At 36.8% G+C, this 20,048-nt stretch overlaps 1 protein-coding gene across 6 annotated transcripts in view; it reads left to right on the top strand.

The window, feature by feature from the left end:
• Positions 1–10,532, top strand: part of LOC131060616 (uncharacterized) — a 91,213-nt gene extending 80,681 nt beyond the window's left edge. For 3 of the 6 annotated variants that reach the window (XM_057993927.2, XM_057993926.1, XM_057993925.1), the window contains one exon: positions 10,289–10,532. In XM_057993927.2, the coding sequence (XP_057849910.1) occupies positions 10,289–10,414 (126 nt within the window). In that variant the 3' untranslated portion in view covers positions 10,415–10,532. Of the gene's footprint in view, positions 1–9,637; positions 9,950–9,997; positions 10,164–10,288 lie in introns of those variants that run through there. The other 3 variants (XR_009110399.2, XR_009110400.2, XR_009110401.2) reach the window with 3 other exon arrangements.
• The last annotated feature ends 9,516 nt before the right edge of the window (positions 10,533–20,048 follow it).

Genomic DNA, 20,048 nt, shown 5'->3' with positions numbered 1-20,048 from the left:
GAGTCAATTTTATTTTCTTTCAAAACAAGCATGATCCTGAATTTCCAAGATACAAAATTTGATGCTCCATCTAATCTATCTTCAAACCTAACTCCGGTTACCATTAGGATTATGGGAATGTGATCTTAGTAAGAGCCTGGTGAAATTTTATGAGATTGTTACAGAATTTTAATATGATCTTCCTTAACTTCGCTCTGATACCATGTTAAGTTCTTTCAAAATTTTGTGATCAAAATAGAAGAGATGGAGATATGATCTGAAAGTTGTATTTTATCTGCTATAGCATGTTTTAAAGATGCACCACACTTATCAATTTCGGTGTGTGCATCCTCCTCAATGTAAGCATGCTATATAAGTGGATGAGGGGTTACGTAGTGAAGAGATATGTCTTCCCACGTGGGAAGACACATCTCTTCCCTACGTACCTCTCACCATAGTATATAAACTAGTCACAGTTTACTTACCCGATCGGAAGGAGTGCGACTTGTTTGAGAATCGCTTTACCACCCGATACCATGAACGGTGTAACTGTTGGTCAAATGCGATAAGTCAACTTTGGTTTTATTTATCATTAGTTAACGTTAACATATTAGTATATGTAATCAAATTAATATATATATATATATATATCGGAAGCATGAAATAGTATGACCGACGTTACAAAATTAACACCAATGAGTCTGGGATCTTTGGTTCGTCCATAAAGGATACCAAAGTTTGAAGTGCCCTTGACATAGCACGTGATCTACCTCAATACAGCCCAATGTTCTGATGTAGGAGCTGTCATGAAGCGGGATATGTAACTCACTACATAGCTTAGATCAGGTCTAGTGGAGGTGAGATAGATTAAACTATCCACTAGTTGTGCCTGAAATTGGATTCATTCTCAACTGGAGAACCGGATTTGGCCGACAACTTCAAGCCTTTCTCCATAGGTGTAGATGCAGGTTTGCAGTACTGCATGCAGAACTTGTCTAGTAGAGCCCTAGCATATTTGGACTGAGAAATGAAGATGCCATTAGACTGCTGCCAAACCTCAACACCTAGGCAGTAGTGCAGAAGTCCCCAAGGTCGGTCATGTCAAAAGATTGGCATAAACTCTTCTTGATTCCCTGAAACAAAGATGTCGAACTGCCAGTGATGATCAGATCATCAACATAAATAACTAGAATGATGATATCACTGCCAGTAGTCTTGACATACAAATTTGAGTCAGAAGGACTCCTCTAGAAACCCTGATCTGTGAGGTACTTATCATTTTTCATGTACCATGCCCGAGGAGCCTATTTCAAGCCATAGAGTGCTTTCACCAGTTTGAGTACCCGGTGTTCTTTTCCGGCAACCTTGAATCCAGGAGGTTGCATCATGTAGACCTCTTCCTATAACTCACCATTCAGGAAGGCACTCTTGACGTCCATTTGATGGACCTTCCATCCACACTGAGCTGCCATGGCTAGGACTAATCTGATGGTGCTCATCTTTGTAGTCGAAGCAAAGGTTTCCTCGTAATCAATGCCTTCACGCTGAGAGAAGCCTTTGGCAACAAGACGAGCCTTATACTTATCTAAAGTACCATCAACCTTGTATTTTACCTTATAGACCCATTTGCATCCAATGGGTTTCTTCCTTGGAGGAAGATCGGACAGAACCCAAGTTTTATTTCTCAGCAAGCTTGGGTGCTCAGTTGCCATAGCTTGTTCCCACTCAGGTATCCCTTTCGCCTCTATGTATGTTTGTGGTTCATACACACTGTCAATATTGGCCATGAGAGCAAAATTGACATAATCAGGCTGTTTGCTCTTCTTTCGAGCAGTTCTACCTTCGATGAGCTCATCATCATGAAGATCAGCAAGTGTCTTAGCCCACAATTTAGGCCGGAGAGTAGAAGTTCCAAAATCAGATGCAAGAGGTGGAATAGGATCAAATTCATCTAACAGAAGATCGGATGAATCCCGAGGAAAGTCAGGTGGTGCAGTTGTGTGTCTAGGTGATCCTGCAGGAGAAGGAATTGGTGTAGGTGCAATAGTTGGAATAGCTGGAGCCCTCCCATCAGGTGGACCTAATGGAAGACGGACATCCAAGTCTAAAGCCTTTAAAGGCTGATCCTCAAAATCCACAAGTGAAGGAGAGAGCTGAAATGGCCCTCGTTCCTCATCAAAAACCACGTCATGACTAAAGATGATACGATTTGCCTCGATGTCAACCAATCGGTAGGCTTTGTGATTATCATTGTAGCTGGTTAGCATGAGTTTCTGGCCCTTGGCATCCAACTTGGTGTACTTAGCATCAGGGATCCAAACAAAGGCAGTGGAACCAAAAACGTTTAGGTGACTGATTTTGGGCTTGCAGCCTGACCAAGCCTCTTCTGGAGTCGTCTTCTTTACAACCACTGTAGGAGACCAATTCAGAAGATAGATTGTAGTATTAACTGCTTCAGCCCAAAATTTCTTCGGAACACTCGTGTTCAAGCATATACCGGGCCATTTCGGTAATCGTGTGGTTTCTCTACTCAACGACACCGTTTTGCTGAGGGGTGTAGGGTGTAGTGAGTTGGCGCTTGATGCCATGTTGTTCACAGAAATGGGAGAAAGCAAAAGAATAGAATTCTCCCCCATTATCAGATCGAAGAGTAATAATATGATTACTAGACTCTTTTTCTACTAATGCTTTGAACTTTTGAAACACATCAAACACTTCTGATTTCTAATAAAGAAAATACACCCACATTTTTCTACTAAAATCATCAACAAAAAGTAGAAAATACCTGGACCCAGTAACAGAAGGAGTAGCCATAGGTCCACAAATATTAGCATGGACCAGTTGAAGTACCTTAGAAGCTCTCCAGGAGTCGCCATCTGAAAAGGGAGTCTGATGTTGTTTCCCAGCCTGACATGCTCCGCAAACTCTAAGGTTTTGGGTCCGGATCTCTGGCAATCCGATGACAAGATCTTCCCAAACAAGCTAAGAAAGATAGTGCACATTTAAGTGCTCATACCACTGATGTCAGAGTGTACTAATAGAGGAGCACTTGGCTGCCATGGCAAGCTCCTGAGAATCACCTAAGTCAACTAGTCTGAAAAGACCATGATCCTCAAGACCCACAACAACTGTTGTCTGAGTCTCGCGATCAATGATAGTGCACTGATGTGAGCTAAAGGTCACGTCGAGCTGAGGAGAATTCTCAGAATTTGACTAACTGAGAGAAGGTTGAGTTCCATTCCTAGAACATGGTACACATCGAGGAAAATTAATTTCCTCCCGCCAAACTGAATTTGCACATTGCCCTTTCTGACAACAGTGTACTCTCCCCCTCTTCCAAAGATAACTGAATCTGAGTACAGCTGAAAAACAGTGAACCAATCCCGACGATGAGTGAAGTGGCGTGAGGCACCTGAATCTATATACTAGGCAGAGGATTTGACATGGTCTGCAGGTCTTTTAGCCATGAAGGCATAAAAGGCAGACTCGCTCTGCTCAATGTGCTCCGCTACATTTGCTTTCGACTGTGAACCACTTTGCTTAGCCTGTGCAGCCAAGCATTTACGGCACTCAAGCTTCATGTGACCAAACTTATGGTAGTAATTGCACTGAACATTTTTCTTCTTCGAGCCTTCTGATGACAGAGCAGAGGATTTTTGCTAAGAAGACTAAGAAGATTGTGATTTGCCTTTATCCTTCTGAAAGGATTTGGCAGCAAATGCTTCTTCTGTAGAGGATGAGCTTGTACTGCTATCAAATTGTTGCTTCCACCGATGCTGCTACAGAAGTTTAGTGCAGAGATCAACAAACTTTAGATCAACACCAGTAGAAGTGATGTTGAGTGTTTCGACAAAATGCTCATATAACTTTGGTAAGCTCTTCAGAGTGATCACGACCATGTCCTCCATTTGCCAACCGATGGTCTCTAACTGGTCACGAATATCCCTGATCTGATTTAGATGCGCCTGAAGAGATGTGTGCTCATCCATGACAATAGAGAAGAGCATATTTTTCAGAAAGAAGCCTCTACTCTTATCAGACGTCTCATGCAGCATCTTGAGATGCTCCCATATCTTGGCAGTTGTTTTGCTGGAAGGTATCCGAGGAAGTTGATCATCGGTCACTGAGAGCTTGATGAGTATGACCGCTTCACGATTTTGTTCATTAAACTTTGTCTGTTCAGGATCGGCTGCAGTGGGACGGGTGGCCTTTCCACGAATCAATTGATCAATAACACAACACTCAAAAATTGTGAGCATCTGTTGTTTCCAGGTGTTATAATTTCTGCCACTGAATTTTTGACTTCCCTCGAGCAGAATATTTGTCAAAGATGCCATCACTGAAAACTGAGGTCAAAGTTGGTTGACTAAATTTTTGAGTATTATTGTTTGAAAAACCCTAGCCGCAGAACAAGTACAGAGGGTTTGTAAAAAACCCCAGGCGGCTTGAACAATGATGCAAAAAAATGACGGATTTTAAACTGAGGGTAAAACCTCTAGGTCGTGAAAATCAGAAGCTCGAAATCGCGAGTTTTGAAAACTACGTTTTTGGAAAACCCTGTCGGAAGATCGCGTTGTTGCTTCGAACACGTCCAAAAAATCCCGTGCCAAAAAATAAAATGCAATGCTTGCCTTGTAGATGGAGGGCCGAAAATCGCGCAACACAGACAAAGAACACGTGAACTTGCAGAGATGAAGTCGCGCGATGCAAATACAAGCCAAAGAACAGACACGAAAAATCCCGTTTTTCTGAGCTACCAAACAAACACGGGTAGAGGAAAAAAAATCCTTAGAACAAACCCACGAAGACAAATCGCAATTGTTGCAGACAAAACCCACCGAAAAGAAGATGCAGAGTCGAAAAGAATTCGCCAAAACCCTGCAAACATCCAATGCGGGTTGAAGAATAAATCCTCAAAGACAAACCCACGATGCAGGAAAATGGAGATGAAGCAGAAAAAAAAAACGAAAGCCCTTAGGATGAACTGGAATAATTTCGAAATTTCCACTCATGGATAATTAGGATTAAAAAAATTCGAAAAACAAATTCACCTAAAGCTCTAATAACATAATACACAAGTATTTGGTAAAAACTGATTGAATTAAAAGAATGATCAACATATCATTTATAGAATACAAGACACAATGTTTCTACTAAGAAACGATCGTCAGAATTAGAAAGAATCTAATATGTACAAAATATACAATATTGACCATTAAATAGAATAGAAAGAAATATTATGAAGCTATCATGCTAATATCACAAGCTTATCTTCCATCTTTGTGAAAGTTCCGGTTGATTCTTGCTTTCATTTTCCTAGCTTTCTATGCAATTTCGAGTTTCAGGTTAGACACTGCAAGTAGGAACTTTTTGACTTCACTGCAAGTAGTAGGAACTTTTGGATGACATTACAAGTAAAAGCACTTACTTGTAATCGGGCCTCTAAGACCCGATTACAAGTTAGTTCATTATTTTAATTGTCAAGTTACTTGCAAAGTCGGATCTCTAGAGCATCATTACAAGTTGTATTATATCACTTGCAATCAGGTCTTCAAGACCCGACTGCAACTAAGGTCCCTTTAGTTGAGCTTTCTTGTCAAAGTCAAGTGGGGGTTTTATGTCCAACATTGCAAGTAAATCAACTTTACTTGTAATCGGGGTTTTGAAACCTGATTACAAGTTCGCTTTATAAAAGAAAAGAGACACTTGGTCGCTTGCAATCGGGTTCTAGAAACCTGACTGCAAGTGTGTAGGGGTTATTTTCATTACAAGTTAAAATCACTTTCAATCGGGTCTTTAGAACCCAATTGCAAGCCCTTCATGCTTCACCATTGGCAATGTATATTTTACTTGCAATCGGGTCTTTGAAACCCGATTGCAAGTTTGCAATTACTACCCTTTCACTTGTAATTGGTCCACAAAAACCTGATGCAAAGTGTCTTAGCCAAGTCACCTTTCTTTTTGAGTGATGAATGCAAGTGTCTATCTATCTTGCTAAGCCTCTTTTATGTGTAATCGGATCTTAAGGTCCCTGCTGCAAGTTTATATGCAAACTCGCTTACTTGCACTCGGGTCTCCAAGACCCGATTGAAAGTGAAAGTTTCAGCATCTCTTCCCCATTTTGCACATCCCAAACATTCAAGACTTGCTAGCTTGCTATCAAATCTCCAAGACCTGATTAGAAGTGCAAGTTTAAAAGTTTTTCCCTACATTTGCACTGGCCATTTCCACCTTTTCAAACTTGCTGCTATGCACTCGCATTCCACCTCCCAATACCCGAAATTGGTCCAAAATGCACTAAAAAACACTTGAAAATGAGTCTCTAGGATCCAATTACAAGTGCAAACTTGTATTTTCCCATTACACATATGGAGTTGCATGTTCGTTCTCCACCATTGCAAGTCAATGCTCTTGTTTTTCCACGCATGTAATGCAGTCCTCTAAACCCGAAGTTCACTTGTGAGCCCATTTTCACATCAATTTATCCCTTCCCTTTTCAGTCTTGTTTGCACACACAATCTATCAAACCAACAAATCAAGGCATGGGCATTGTTTTATAACAATTTCATCTCGAATAAGGTGTTATGGGTTCTTCATCAGTGAACAAAAGAAGAAGAGATACAATAGTAATTCATGGGGCAGCCCAAGGGTCAATAATCCTCATGAAGTCATCCAATGACAAAGTGAATCAAGCATGGAGAAAGAACACAACAAAGAGAAGAATTTCCCTCCTGAAGAAATGGTACTACCCCAAGCATGTGATAAGGTTGAAGTTCGCTAGCCAAGGACCCAAAGACTATCGTGATAATTGTTTCAGTGATGGAGTTCACTGCAGATTGCATTCAATCTGGAAGAGTGATTCAATCACTCAACTCTTCTTTTGTGATCTATGCTCACAAACTTCTTACCAAGTGAGTCTAATGCAAGAGCATCCCGACCATTGGACATGGCTAAAAAATCTATAAGACAAAATATGGAGAATGAAGGGGTACAAGAAGTGATTTCAGTTTTGCAATAACAATGAAACATATGGAATGGAAATTAATGAATGTGTTTGCAGGATAAAATCAAGAGCCTGACAATTTAAACAAGGCACAAGGAAATCAAAAGTCTCCAATGCAAGAGACAAGGAATTTAGAAACATAACTGACTGAAAATGAAAGAGGGGAAGATCAAAAGCCTCTTGGAGGCCACGTAAGGAAGTTTAGGTAAAATACAGAATGAAAATAATCAAGTTTAAAAAGATTGCAGATTCGACAAAGTAGAAGAGAGGGGAAGCTACGTAGGAGATCATGCAGGGAGAGTACAATAAGGAGAGCGAAGGCAGAGTGAAGGAGGTGTGTTGAGAAACAAAGCACCAAGAACAGGAGAATCTTTTGTAAAAGAAGAACAGATCAGAAATGAGGCTAGTGCTTTGTGAAGTGAGAGGAAGAGGTGTGTGGGTGCAGAGGGGATTAAAAAAAGTATATGCATAAGGAAGAGTAGCTTACAAAAATGATGTAAACAATATTTTTACATTCTTTGGGCCGCACTTTACATTTGTGCAAAATCTTCCTTCATGGAAACTACTCTTCCTTGAGTTGTGCTAGAGCATTCTCCAATCTTCATTCTACCATATGCATGGCCTAGATATTGAGGCCTTCCCTTAATCAAAGTGGAATTAAGAACTCTTTGGCCATCCTTACCAAGTCCCCTACAATAACAATTCCTCCTTATTAACAACTTAAAATCATTTCATCTATTATGCATCTCAAAATTACTAGTGGATTCATTTAATGTATAATTTAAGGAAAAAAAATCATGAAGTATTTTCCATGCATACTTCTTGTATTGTTTGAAATTTTTTAATTAGAGGCTGCTCCTCCTTTCGTGGTAGACTCTTCTCTTCTCCATTCCAACATTATGTTAGAGTTTTGCCGATAATTCTTCCTTTAACAACAAATCTTGTTGCGGTTCTCTAAGATACAAATGAAGAATTCTTGGTTAGCCCATGTAACTTGCAACTCTTCTCTAATATGACAAGCTTCGACCCCTCAAGCTTTCTATTTATTGATTTTATCAAGACTGTTCTATGCTACCACAAATTCATACAATACTTTGTCAAAGAACTTTGTAAATATTCTTGCCATGCACACAAACTCGTGTTTTAATAGCTATTCAAATAAAGTTTGTGGAATTCAAAACATTTTGATTTTGCACTCTTGCTTAAACTACTTGAATTTACTCAGGTAGTGGTTTTAATCAGAGTTCTGTGACTCGCGGCGAGTCACGCGAGTCAGCGGGCCAGGTGACCTTGACCCGGGCTCGGACGGGTCAGGTGGCATGACTCGCCTGACTTGCCGAGTCAGCGAGTCACTCCCTGACTCGCTGAGTCCGAGGGTTGTGACCCGGTTGACGTCACTTAAAAAAGTGCAGTCAAAAAAACAAACAAAACATAGCATTTTTTAATGATTTTTTTTGCCATTTCCCTTTCTTATAACCCTAAAAGGGATTGGCATTCACTTTTTAATGATTTTTTTTGCCATTTCCCTTTCTTACAACCTCCATCTCAGGACCAGACAGATTTTGGACGCTGACTCCTCTCCAATCACTCTAGAGGAAGTCGACCCCGAGTCCGATTGGCTCACTGAGTCCACCGATCCAGTCTTCACTGATGAGGACCTTGAGTGGGTTGACCAGGCAGACAGAGAGGCTGAGGCTGTGGCTATGGCAGAGAAGGAGGATAGAGCACGATCAGGCACAGCACCTATGGCTACTCAGACTGGCACATCACAAGCAAAGACTATGGCTACTCAGTCATCCAGGACCTACCTTAGACGCCTTTCTAGGAGGCAGATAGACGAGGCTGAGCCAGAGCCTAAGCCATAGACTTGTTTTTGTTTACACTTTACAGTTACATATATGTTTGGGAACATTTGAAGTCATGGATTTTATATACATTGGACAACATTTATAGCTCTATATATCTATGTTTTCTAATTCCTTCAGCTACAATTTAGATTTCTACGCATGTGATGGATGTATGTTTATGTATGTGATCAAATTAGCTTCGATTTGATGATGTTATAGTGTCTTTAAGCTTAATTCAATAATGGGTGTATGAAACAAGTTTTAAATCATCAAAAATCTCTAAATTTCAAGGGTTTTCTTATTTTGCCGAGTCCAAGCCGAGTCAAAGCTGAGTCCGAGTCTGGGAACTTTGGTTTTAATGTATTCAAACCAGTCAAAATGTCCATGGAATGTGTAGATTACTTTCATAACTATGGACAATGTAAACAGAAGGAAACAAACAACATAGCAATAGGATTGTATTCCCAAGAACCCAATGTGGGGAAGACCAGCTGGACATGACAGTTGGTACCTAATGCTGCTATAAAAAGATTTACAAGGGGTAAAGAGTAGTTCCAACTAAGAACAACTAGTTACTTTACAAAGATCACCAATCGAATCTCTCATTCTTGCATCTTATTCATTGCATCAACTGAGTGTTACATGATATTTATAATGCTAAAAGTATCTTTCAAGGTACCAAAGGATTCTCACGAGTCTCAAAATTGAAGAGACATATTTTGTTTGTTGTTACTTTGCTGATATGATTTCTCTTGACAAAACTGTCACATTATGTGGTTGGCATTAACAAAACTAGTACATTCTGCAGGTGGCAGAAATGAAACCTACCCTTGACAGAAATAAATCCTCTGTTTTTACAAAACTGCCCATTTAAGAAGAACGGTTGTTTCAAAACTGCCATTTGATAGTTATGAAACTGCCCCTCTACTGTTCACAAAATCTTGTAGTTTGTGGAGGCCATAACTTTTGCATACATACATTTTTGAGAGAACCGCATATGTTTTTAAAAATGGACTTCTGATTAAGCATAACCCATGTTTAGCCCTTTTGAAGTTGATAGTGTTTTTTTCAACTTGTCTTTCTTTTATTGATCTAGACATGTCTTGGAGTATATGGAGCATTTTGATGAATTTCTTGGGTACTTGCTGATTAAATGGACCTTTTTCAGGATAATGAAGCAAATTAGAGCTGTGTCCTGCATAGATATTATTGAAGTAGGTTTAAGCAATTTGTTTAATGACAATGTCTTTATGTGTTGTAAATGATAAGTCTAGCATCACACATTTGTTACAGTGTGTATAATGTGTAGTTAATGCCTATTATGAGAACTTATAAACTCACTTGTCATTCATCCTTGATTGAATATATAATAGCAATGTCAATATTTCAGCCTTTTCTTTATAATTATATCATGGGATGTGCACAAGTTGAAATAACTATTGTGGTATTGCCATTTCAGGATCCATTTGTTGCCATAATGTTGGTTGAAAACTACAAGCTTTTAGATGAAACCAACAACATGGGAATAGTTGAATTAAATGATGACTTGTGGAGGTCCCTACTACTTTTACATGTCTGCAAATAATTCTAGTAGAACCCCAATATAAACATTAGTTGCCTTCAATTACATAAAGAACATTCCCAACATTGGGTATTGCATTTACTAAAAGTTTTGGAATCTATTACTCTAATTTTTATGGCGACATGCATTCACTACTCTTTTATATCTTTAATGCATGTAAGTAATTATTTTTGTTGCATTAAAAGGTAAATTGAAATTGAATTCTTTTAACAAGTACCAAATATTCTGTTATAATATAAAACTATGATAATTGCATTGTAAAAGTTCTTTAATATCTAGCATAAAGTAGGTCCATATCTTCCAAAATTTGAAGATGTTCATGCCTATCTCTACAAATTTTATTAGAACATCTAACATTCAATCAATAGAACAAAATAAAATCCATTTGCTTTGACTCATTTTATATTGGATTGTTAGATACAATGAAGGTTGAAATTGTTTTATTTTGAAACTTGATTAACAAATATCTTAGAATTTTATTTTTTTCTAAATTATGAGTAAAAGTACAAAGTTGTCACACTTTTGTAAAGCAATTCACCAACACTAATCCAACTCTTTAACTTGAATCCTAGAAAGCAACATATATGTTTTAAATTTTGAAATGATGTAAACTAATGAAATGTATATTTTTTAGTGTATTTTAAATTTGTAATTTAAAAAAACTAAAAATTATGTGGAGTTTAAAATAAAATAGATACTATAATTTAGCTATTGATAAAATGTTGAAAAATGAAGTTACATGGGACATCATTATTTATACAGTTAATTTTTTCTTTTTTCTTTTTTTTTTTCAATTTTTTGTGTGCATTTATAATTTAAAGCTTTAGTGCATAGATTTATTTTTTCTCCATTTCGATTAAAAAAATATACTTTATAAATAAACCTAAAAATTTGTGTTCACTAACACATAACTATGTTTCTATGGGACATCACCTTTTGTTGTAACTATTTATTTCAAATAGAAAAATATATCATGTTTTTATTAATAAAAAATTTAAAGTAAATTTAAGCATTTTTTTTAACAAGATAATCAACCTTATATTTTGGCTTTGATAACCTACGTTTAGAAAAAGAAATAAAAAGAAATAAAAACTAGTTAAACTATTTAAAAATTATATTTTAGAAAACTAAACTTATAAATCTACAAAAAAAAGTATTTTTATATTTTTTTTTTTAAAATGATATTAAAGTATGGAATTGATGAGCACTCATATACTTAGAGGAGGGGGGTAAATCAGTATATTAAGAGTATTTATCCTTTTAAAACTTGATTAAGTAATAGTAATGCCTTTTTAAACTTCATAAACACATATGCAACCTTTAACAAATAAAGACACCAAATAACACAAAATTTGTGTAGGAACCTTAATGGGAAAAAACACAGCAATAAATCCTTATATATGAATATCTTCTTTAACAATGTTTGTAGGCACCAACCCCTAACTTGTTTGTGAGCATCGACCCATTGGAAGCGCCAACTCCCACTTCTAAATTTGTGAGCACCAATCCATCGAAGACACCAATCCCCACATTTTGTAGGCAACAACCTTTTGGAGGCACCAACCCCTACTGCTAAGCACCAACTTCGGGAGAGACACCAATCTCTTCTTTAAGATGCACCAACTTCCAAACCAAGGTTCCATCTTTGATTGTTGCCTCTTCAATTGATGATGGACAATCTTTTCTTCACATGTTTCTTTCTTCAAACTGCTATTATGGTGACATAAATTTTCCACGCAACTAATCATAATCTTTCATGAAATGCATTATAAATCTACCCTTTAATCTTGCCAAAAACTCTTACAAATCTGCCTTCAAATCTACATGATCTTCTTCTCTATTTCTGTATTAGCATCCCCTTCTATATCTTCCACAAATATCTTTCAACTTTACTCATAAATACTTCATCATTTGAATGATCTTTATATTTTATTCTTTATTCAAATTTGCATTTTCCGTTTTTACAATGATCTTCTTATATAGATCTAAAGGTATATAATAGATATAATCTTTTTTCATACACTCTCTTCTCAAAATCTTACTTTCATTTATATCTTAATACCCTCATGAGAGGATGCAACTCTTCAAAAGGATGCAACTTAGTCATGACTCTTTACAATCAAACTTGTATATTAACTTAATTGTTACCTTTACTCTCTTAATATACATTCATCATAAAGATTTTTCTTTTATTCCCCACACAATTCACTCTCCTCAAATATCTTCTTATGTCATTCTCACTCATTCCACACACATCAATTGTCTCAAAATAACCTTTCATATATATCTTTTCAAGAAAGTTATCTTTTCACAAATAGACACATCCCAACCCCCTGTCACATTTCTTCATTAACAAATTGCCCCTTTCTTTCACTTATTTTAATAAATCGCAATATTTGTGCAAACTAAGGCTCTTATTAATTTCTTTTATAACCCATTTATTTGATTAAGTATATTCACTTCCACACAATGAATCGCTGCCCTTCATAAACCGTTGCTTGTCTTTTTGAATAAGACAAATCAAAATCTGACTTTTTTATTTTAAATAATTGCCTTAACATAATGTATCATAATTATTGTTTAAACAAATCGTTACATTTTTATCATTGTTTTTTAATTATTATTATTGAAAAAGCAGTGTTAATTAGGGCGTCGACCCTTAACATAGTCAGAGACTATCAAGAAGATGAAGCAAACCAAGGGAGCAAGCCCATGATTGTTAACACTATCATCGATTTGTCTTCCATCGCAATATCGTTGCATAATATATGTTTCTTTAATGATAAATCACTACCTTTTTAATTTCATTGCTTGCTTTGGTAATCACACATATTCCTTTGATGCTTATTGCATCTTTTGACTAGTATTTAACCAATATCGTAGCACCATATGACTAAGACAAATTTGACTTACATAATTCATATTTGTCTTATATGAAGCATCAGCTTTCCACAATCCATCATGTTACTTGTGGTTGTTTCTGGATTTGATTGTGTATGTGTTTTTTGCATCAAACATATAAGACAAATACACAATCAAATCCAGAAACAACAACAAATTATATGAAGCTGTCATATTTGTCTTATATGAAGCTGTCACGGTTGTCATATTTGTCTTATATGAAGTGGCCACACCTTTGGGTATGTTTGACTGATTTAAATCTTTTATAAATATTAACATTACCTTCATAAAATTGTTGCTTTTTGAAATAAAAGGGGTAAAAATTTATTCAAAACAAAAGAAATACAAAGCAAGGTCATCAAACCGCCCTATCAAGATCCACTAAGTGATCTAACTGAAGAGACAAATCCAGAAGTAACTGACCCTTATCCACAACATTCCAGTTATGCATATGATCAAAAGCCCATTTAGCCAGACAGTTTGCAACACCATTCCATTCCCTAGGAATATGCGAAAAAGTAACAGAATCCGAAGAAGCACTCAAATGAAGAATCTAATTAACAAACAAAATTAACTGCCAACTAACATCTTCAGAATGCGGCCAAGTCAACAAATTCACCACCACTTGCAAATCAGATTCGCAAATGAGCCTCTACCAACCAAGAGCGCAAGCTCGCTCCACAGGAGATAAAAGAGCAAGAGTCTCCATCAAATTATTAGTATGACACCCTTTATAGACAGAAAAAATAAACTGAACATTCCCCAAACTATCTCTACCAATGCCACCAATACCAGCAAGGCCAGGGTTTCCCCGCCAGGACCCATCCGTGTTGATTTTAAGAATACCCGGCTGAGGTGGACTCCACCTCCCCACCCTATTTATTTTCCGAAGAGGGTGCCTGCATCTATTGCTCATGATCTAGTGTTGTGGGGGAGGAAGATGAAAACAATTGTAGCAATTAACATCACCTGGGTCCACAATTTCTGACAAGCCACATCGCGCTAAAACAGTTTCTCCCAGAGAGGAGAATTTTCCACCATAAGTGTTGGGCCCTCAACTGAACATCCTGAAAGATCCAATGATTCCTTTCCAACCAGATATTCCAAATAATAAAAGAGGGGCCAAGAGTCCAAGCAACTTGAAGAAAAGAGGTTTTAACGGGGGTCGTTCTCCATCTGACAAAAAACTCAGCCAAAGAAGAAACATGCCAGCAAGCTTGGTTCCACACATCCCACCATAAATGTCAAATATGTCTAGTGAAGGAGCACTAGAAAAAGAGATGAGAAACACTCTCTTCACTATCACAACACAAAACACACCTCGAGGGGCCCTGAAAACCACGCTTGCATAAATTATCCCAAGTAAGACATCGATTGTGGACAACCAACCACATGAAAAAATTGCACTTGGGCCATGAAAACTTGTACCAAACTTGCTTCCATCAAGGAACCTGAGTGTCACCAAAAGTTTGTCGCACCAACTCAGCATACCTAGCAAAAACAAAAAACCTGCCTGACAAATCTCTACTTGCCCAAGCTAGAACATCATTCCCAGCCAAGGTAGTGCACTCACGAGACTCCAGAATTTGAGCCAACTCTGTCCTATCAGCCACAGAACCTCATGGCGACCATTCAGAAGGATATTTCCAGCGGAAACGAACCACCAACCCATAGTTATAAGAAACCCGTATCCCAGCCAGCGGTGGTAAGAGAATCACAAAGGTGTTGAAGGTGAGGATGAGTAGAGATAATAGAAGGATGACCATCCCAAGAATCCAGCCAAAAAAGAGCTTGAGATCCTGTGTGACAAATCCAAAAGAGACCATTCTTAATCAACTGAGCTCCCAATTTCAAAGTATTCCAGATCATAGAACCTCGTCCCACCAGAGGAAAGCGGGGAACATCAAACCCATTAGCATTGTTAAGATACTTATGTGTTAGGATATGCACCCAGAGCTGATTTTGACTAGTACACCAGCGCCAATACAATTTAGCTGCAAGAACTTGCCCATTCAAAATAGTGGATTGTAAGCCAAGCCCACCTTCATTCTTAGGTCTGCACAATATTTCCCACTTAACTAGGCTCCATTGAACATTCGACAAATTACCATTCCAAAGAAATTGATGAGAAAGTGCATCAAATTCTCGAAGAAAATACATGGGAGCAGCTTGAACAAAACACCTGTAGATAGGTAAAGCCTGGATAACAAACTTTAAAATTGTTGCTTTAGACTTTCTCTAATTTGTCTCTTTTTTTGTTTTGTCTTACCCTGATTTGTCTTTTTTTGTTTTGTCTTGTTCTACTCTTGTATTTTCTTTCATTTTCATTATTAATTTATTTGTCTTTACTATTAATAACTAATGTATTACTGGTAAAGCATTATTTGGGCTTACATGCAACAGATCTAGTAATTCAAGTCCAAGATCAACATAAATCTACTTAATGCATCTCAAACTTAAAATTGTCAAGTGTTCTTCAAATGCTTCAAAGACCATCTATGTTAGTTGTGCTCTCAACAACTCTTTTATATGTATAATCATTCAATGCCTCTACTATGAGGTCAATACTATAGCTTTGTTTTAGGCAATTCTCAGGTAGCAAATAGTAACTAGGTGTGCAAAGCTTAAAGTTAGATAGACAAAACTCTAAAATTGGCTTTCTCCATGCATTTGCCTCTACTTGACATAGGTGAAGCATTATTATTCAATTTATTCATTGACCTGCAAGATTTACCATTATCTCCATGTCTATTATTTCATGACGTTGTTATGTGTTTTTCTTTCACTGGCTTTGTCTTACTAAGCTTTTGTTTTTCCCTTCACAGTGGACTTGTGTCTTCATCTTTACTAGAGATAGGTTATGTATTATTCTTCAACTTATCTCAACTTGCAAGATTGAACATGATATTTGTGTCTATCTTTTTTATCATCTTGTCCTTGATCTTTGTCGTAAGAGATGATCTTGTTTTCTTATATCAAGTAAGATCATTCACTACTTGAGCAACACATCCAAAATTCTTCTTGGTGACATCAATGACACTCATATAATGAATTCCTTCTTGACATCAATGACAACTTCCAATCATCTATATATCCTTGACATCAATGACAACATTTCCAATAAGCTTCACCTTTGTCATTGATGGCAACATCTTCTTTTTCTTTTCTCAAGCTCTCTCTAGTTCTATATTTCTCCCCCTTTGACATCAATGGCAAAGAGATGTAACCAACTTCTTTCCTTCATGGTGTGATTCTTTCTTTGGTGCTCCCCTATCTATAAGGCTCTCCCTTGCTTTAATACTCCTTTCTCTTAGTTTCTTGATTTGTGTATTTTGATATGCTTGAGTGACAAACTTCTCTCTTGACATCAATGCCATCATTATTTTTTGTTTTAATCTTTCCTTACATAGACACAATCAACAATCTTCATGTATTCACTGGGTGAACAGTACTACAATCAAATATTTCCAAGCTAGGGCCCTTGAGAACACCAATAAGATTATCCAATACACAAACTCTTGGAATGGCACCGATGTAATCATTATGAAGGTTGAAAGCAATTTGCTCGTCCTTTTCTAGTCACATTTCATTGACTAGAAACTCTTATAACATTCTTTTCTTTCTCAAGGTTATAGTTACACTATCTTTACACATAGGAAAGTCATCACAATTAAAATTATATCAGCATGAAATCCAAATGCCCATTGACTATGATTGTGAGTGAACTGAGAATCATAGATCTCCAACCATATCGTTTCTTCCTCTAATATTTTGCTAGCTTCATCTCTTTAGTTGTCTTCTCCATGGGGGTGAAAAAATAGCGAAATTATCAGCTCCCTTGACTTCATACTTCTTATGATCATGGTGATACCTCTTGTGCATGAAGCGCAAGTATAGATTTCTCCTCTTTTTGTCTTTCTAGCTCTTGCTTTCTTTTCTAGATTTTTGTCGGTTCTTTCTTGTGTTTAGGAAGAGCATCCACTTTCTTACTCTTTCTAGGTGATTTTACAAAACCACTTCTACAAAACTGGGCAATATGACCAAGGTTGTTGCATTTATAACATATGACATCATAATCCACTAAAGAAGCACATGAATTATAATTCTTACTTCGGAACCCATAAGAAATCCTATTCCAGAACCTTTCTTGCACGTTTTCTACAATTCATTGCATTGTGACAAGATTTGTTGCATGAAAAACAATAGCCATTAAAGGAATGATGAAACCTAGTCATATACAATTGGCTTTTATGGAGGGGCCTTCTCAAATTGTCCTTGTTTGCCTTTGGAGGTGGATTGGTCTTTTGTGGTATTGTATTCGTCTTCTTCTTCTTGATCTCCTCCTTTTTGTTGTCGTTGGTTGAATTAATGAGAGCCTTGATGTAGTTTCTTGAATTTTCATCTACCTTTTGTGGAGGATCTACAATCTTAGAGCTTGTAGCCTCTTTTGATTGATCTTCAACAAAATCAAGGCCAGTTTTGATAAGTGGAGATTTTTTAGTTGATAAGTTCATCTAATTTTTTGGTGCTTTTATCAAACTTTAAGCATCAATTCAATTGTTCCATTGATTTCTCCTATTCATTAAGGAGACAATTCCAAGTTCTCGTTTATCACAATCTAATTCTTTTGCCTTGAACTCATCTTTCATGACTTCCTCAATTCATTTGGCCTCTTCTATTGGTCTTCAATAATGTTGTTTGACTTTTTTAGGGCTTCAGAAACTTCTTGAATTTATATCTTGTGTTTTGTGGTCATCTTCTTTAGTTTCTCTTTGTGTTTGTATGCATAGTGAAGTTCTTCCTCGAGATCTACTTCCTCTTCTTCACTACATGCCCCATTTAGTTCTTCATATGTGTTGGATCCTTCTTTGAGTTTTCCATCAAAATGGGCTTTCTTTGCTTTTGATTCATCGTTTGAGCTATTGCTTGGATTATCTTTTTCTAGCTTCATTTCAAAATTCTCTTCCTTTTTATCTTCTCCTTTCTTTCACTCACAAGGTCATCTCCATTTGCCACGATGTCATTTTCTATTGCCATGTGTATTCCAAGTGCCACCTCTTCACATCTACTAGCTCCTATGTTATCACTAGCATTTGGTGCATTGCCATCAATAATCTTATTGTTATTACCTTTTTCCCTTATTTCCTTTTCGTTTTCCCATATGTGCTCACACGATATATCTTCAAGCAGTTAGGCTTAATAGAAGGAACCTGCTCTAATACCAATTGAAGAGCACTCAAATATATTGAGAGGGGGGGTGAATCGGTATATTAAGAAATTTTATCCTTTTAATACTTGATTAAATAATAGTAATACATTTTTAAAACTTAATCAACACATGCAAATTTTAACAAATATGGACACTAAAGAACACAAAATTTGTGTGGAAACCCTAATAGGAAAAACCACGGCAATAAATGATTATATATGAATATTTTATTTTACAATGTTTGTAGGCACCAACCCCTAACTTTGTTTGTGAGCACCAACCCACTAGAGACACCAATCCCCACAATTTGTACGCACCAACCTACTAGAGGCATCAGCCCCCACTGCTAAGCACCAACTTAGTGAGAGACACCAATCTCTCCTTTAGGAAGCACCAACTTCCAAATCAAGGTTCCACCTTTGAATGTTGCTTCTTCAACGAATAATAGACAATCTTTTCTTCACAAGTTTCTTTCTTCAAATTGCTATTATGGTGACATCAAATTTGCTACACAAATGATCACAATCTCTCATGAAATGCATTATAAATCTACCCTTCAATCTACACGTATTCCTCTCTATAACTCTGCCAAAAACACTTACAAGTCTATCTTTAAATTGGCTTAATCTTCTCCATTTCTGTAATAGCATACTCCTCGATATCTTCTAGAAATGTCTTTCAACATTACTCATAAATATTTCATCATTTGAATGATCTTCATATTTTATTCTTTATTCAAATATACATTTTCCTTTTTACAATGATTTTCTTCTTATATAGATCTAAAGGTTCCTAATAGATACATTATTTTTCATACACATGCGCTCTTCTCAAAATCTTACTCTCTTTTATATCTTAATACCTTCATGAAAGGATGCAACTCTTCAAAAGGATACAACCATTTGAATGGTCATGACTCTTACAATCAAATTTGCATATTAACTTACTTGTTGCCTTTATTCTTATTACGCAAGTAATTGGTAAATAATTGAATGAATTAAAGAAATGATTGAAAGAACATTTCAAGAATTACAAAACCGATGTATCTAAAAAGAAACAATCGTGAAATAGAAACTAACTAATATTTACAATAAATTACATAACTGACCATTAATAACAAATAATTAAGATATTGTGCTAATACCCTCCCTTAATGGTCAATCTATCAACTATAATAAGTTGCCCCCTAAATTTTACAAACTTGTCCGGGCTCAAAGACTTGGTGAGGATATCTACTATCTGATCCGTCGTCAGAACATACCACAATTGAATTGATCTGTCTTCAACCAGCTTCCGAATGAAGTGACAATAAATTTCAACATGCTTGGTTCTCTCATGGAAGACCAGATTCTTGGCCAGTTTAAGCACCCCTTGATTGTCACATTAAAGAAGAGCAGGATCTGCTTGAGACATTTGCATGTCTGAAAGCATTTGCCGAAGCCAAACTGCCTCACAAGCTGCCTTAACTATTTCTCGATACTCTGCTTTTGTCGAGGAAAGAGCCACTGCCTACTGCTTCTTGCTAGT

This window comes from Cryptomeria japonica, chromosome 2, assembly GCF_030272615.1.
Source record: "Cryptomeria japonica chromosome 2, Sugi_1.0, whole genome shotgun sequence".
Lineage (NCBI taxonomy): Eukaryota > Viridiplantae > Streptophyta > Pinopsida > Cupressales > Cupressaceae > Cryptomeria > Cryptomeria japonica.
This window is presented reverse-complemented; position numbering and strand designations above follow the sequence as displayed.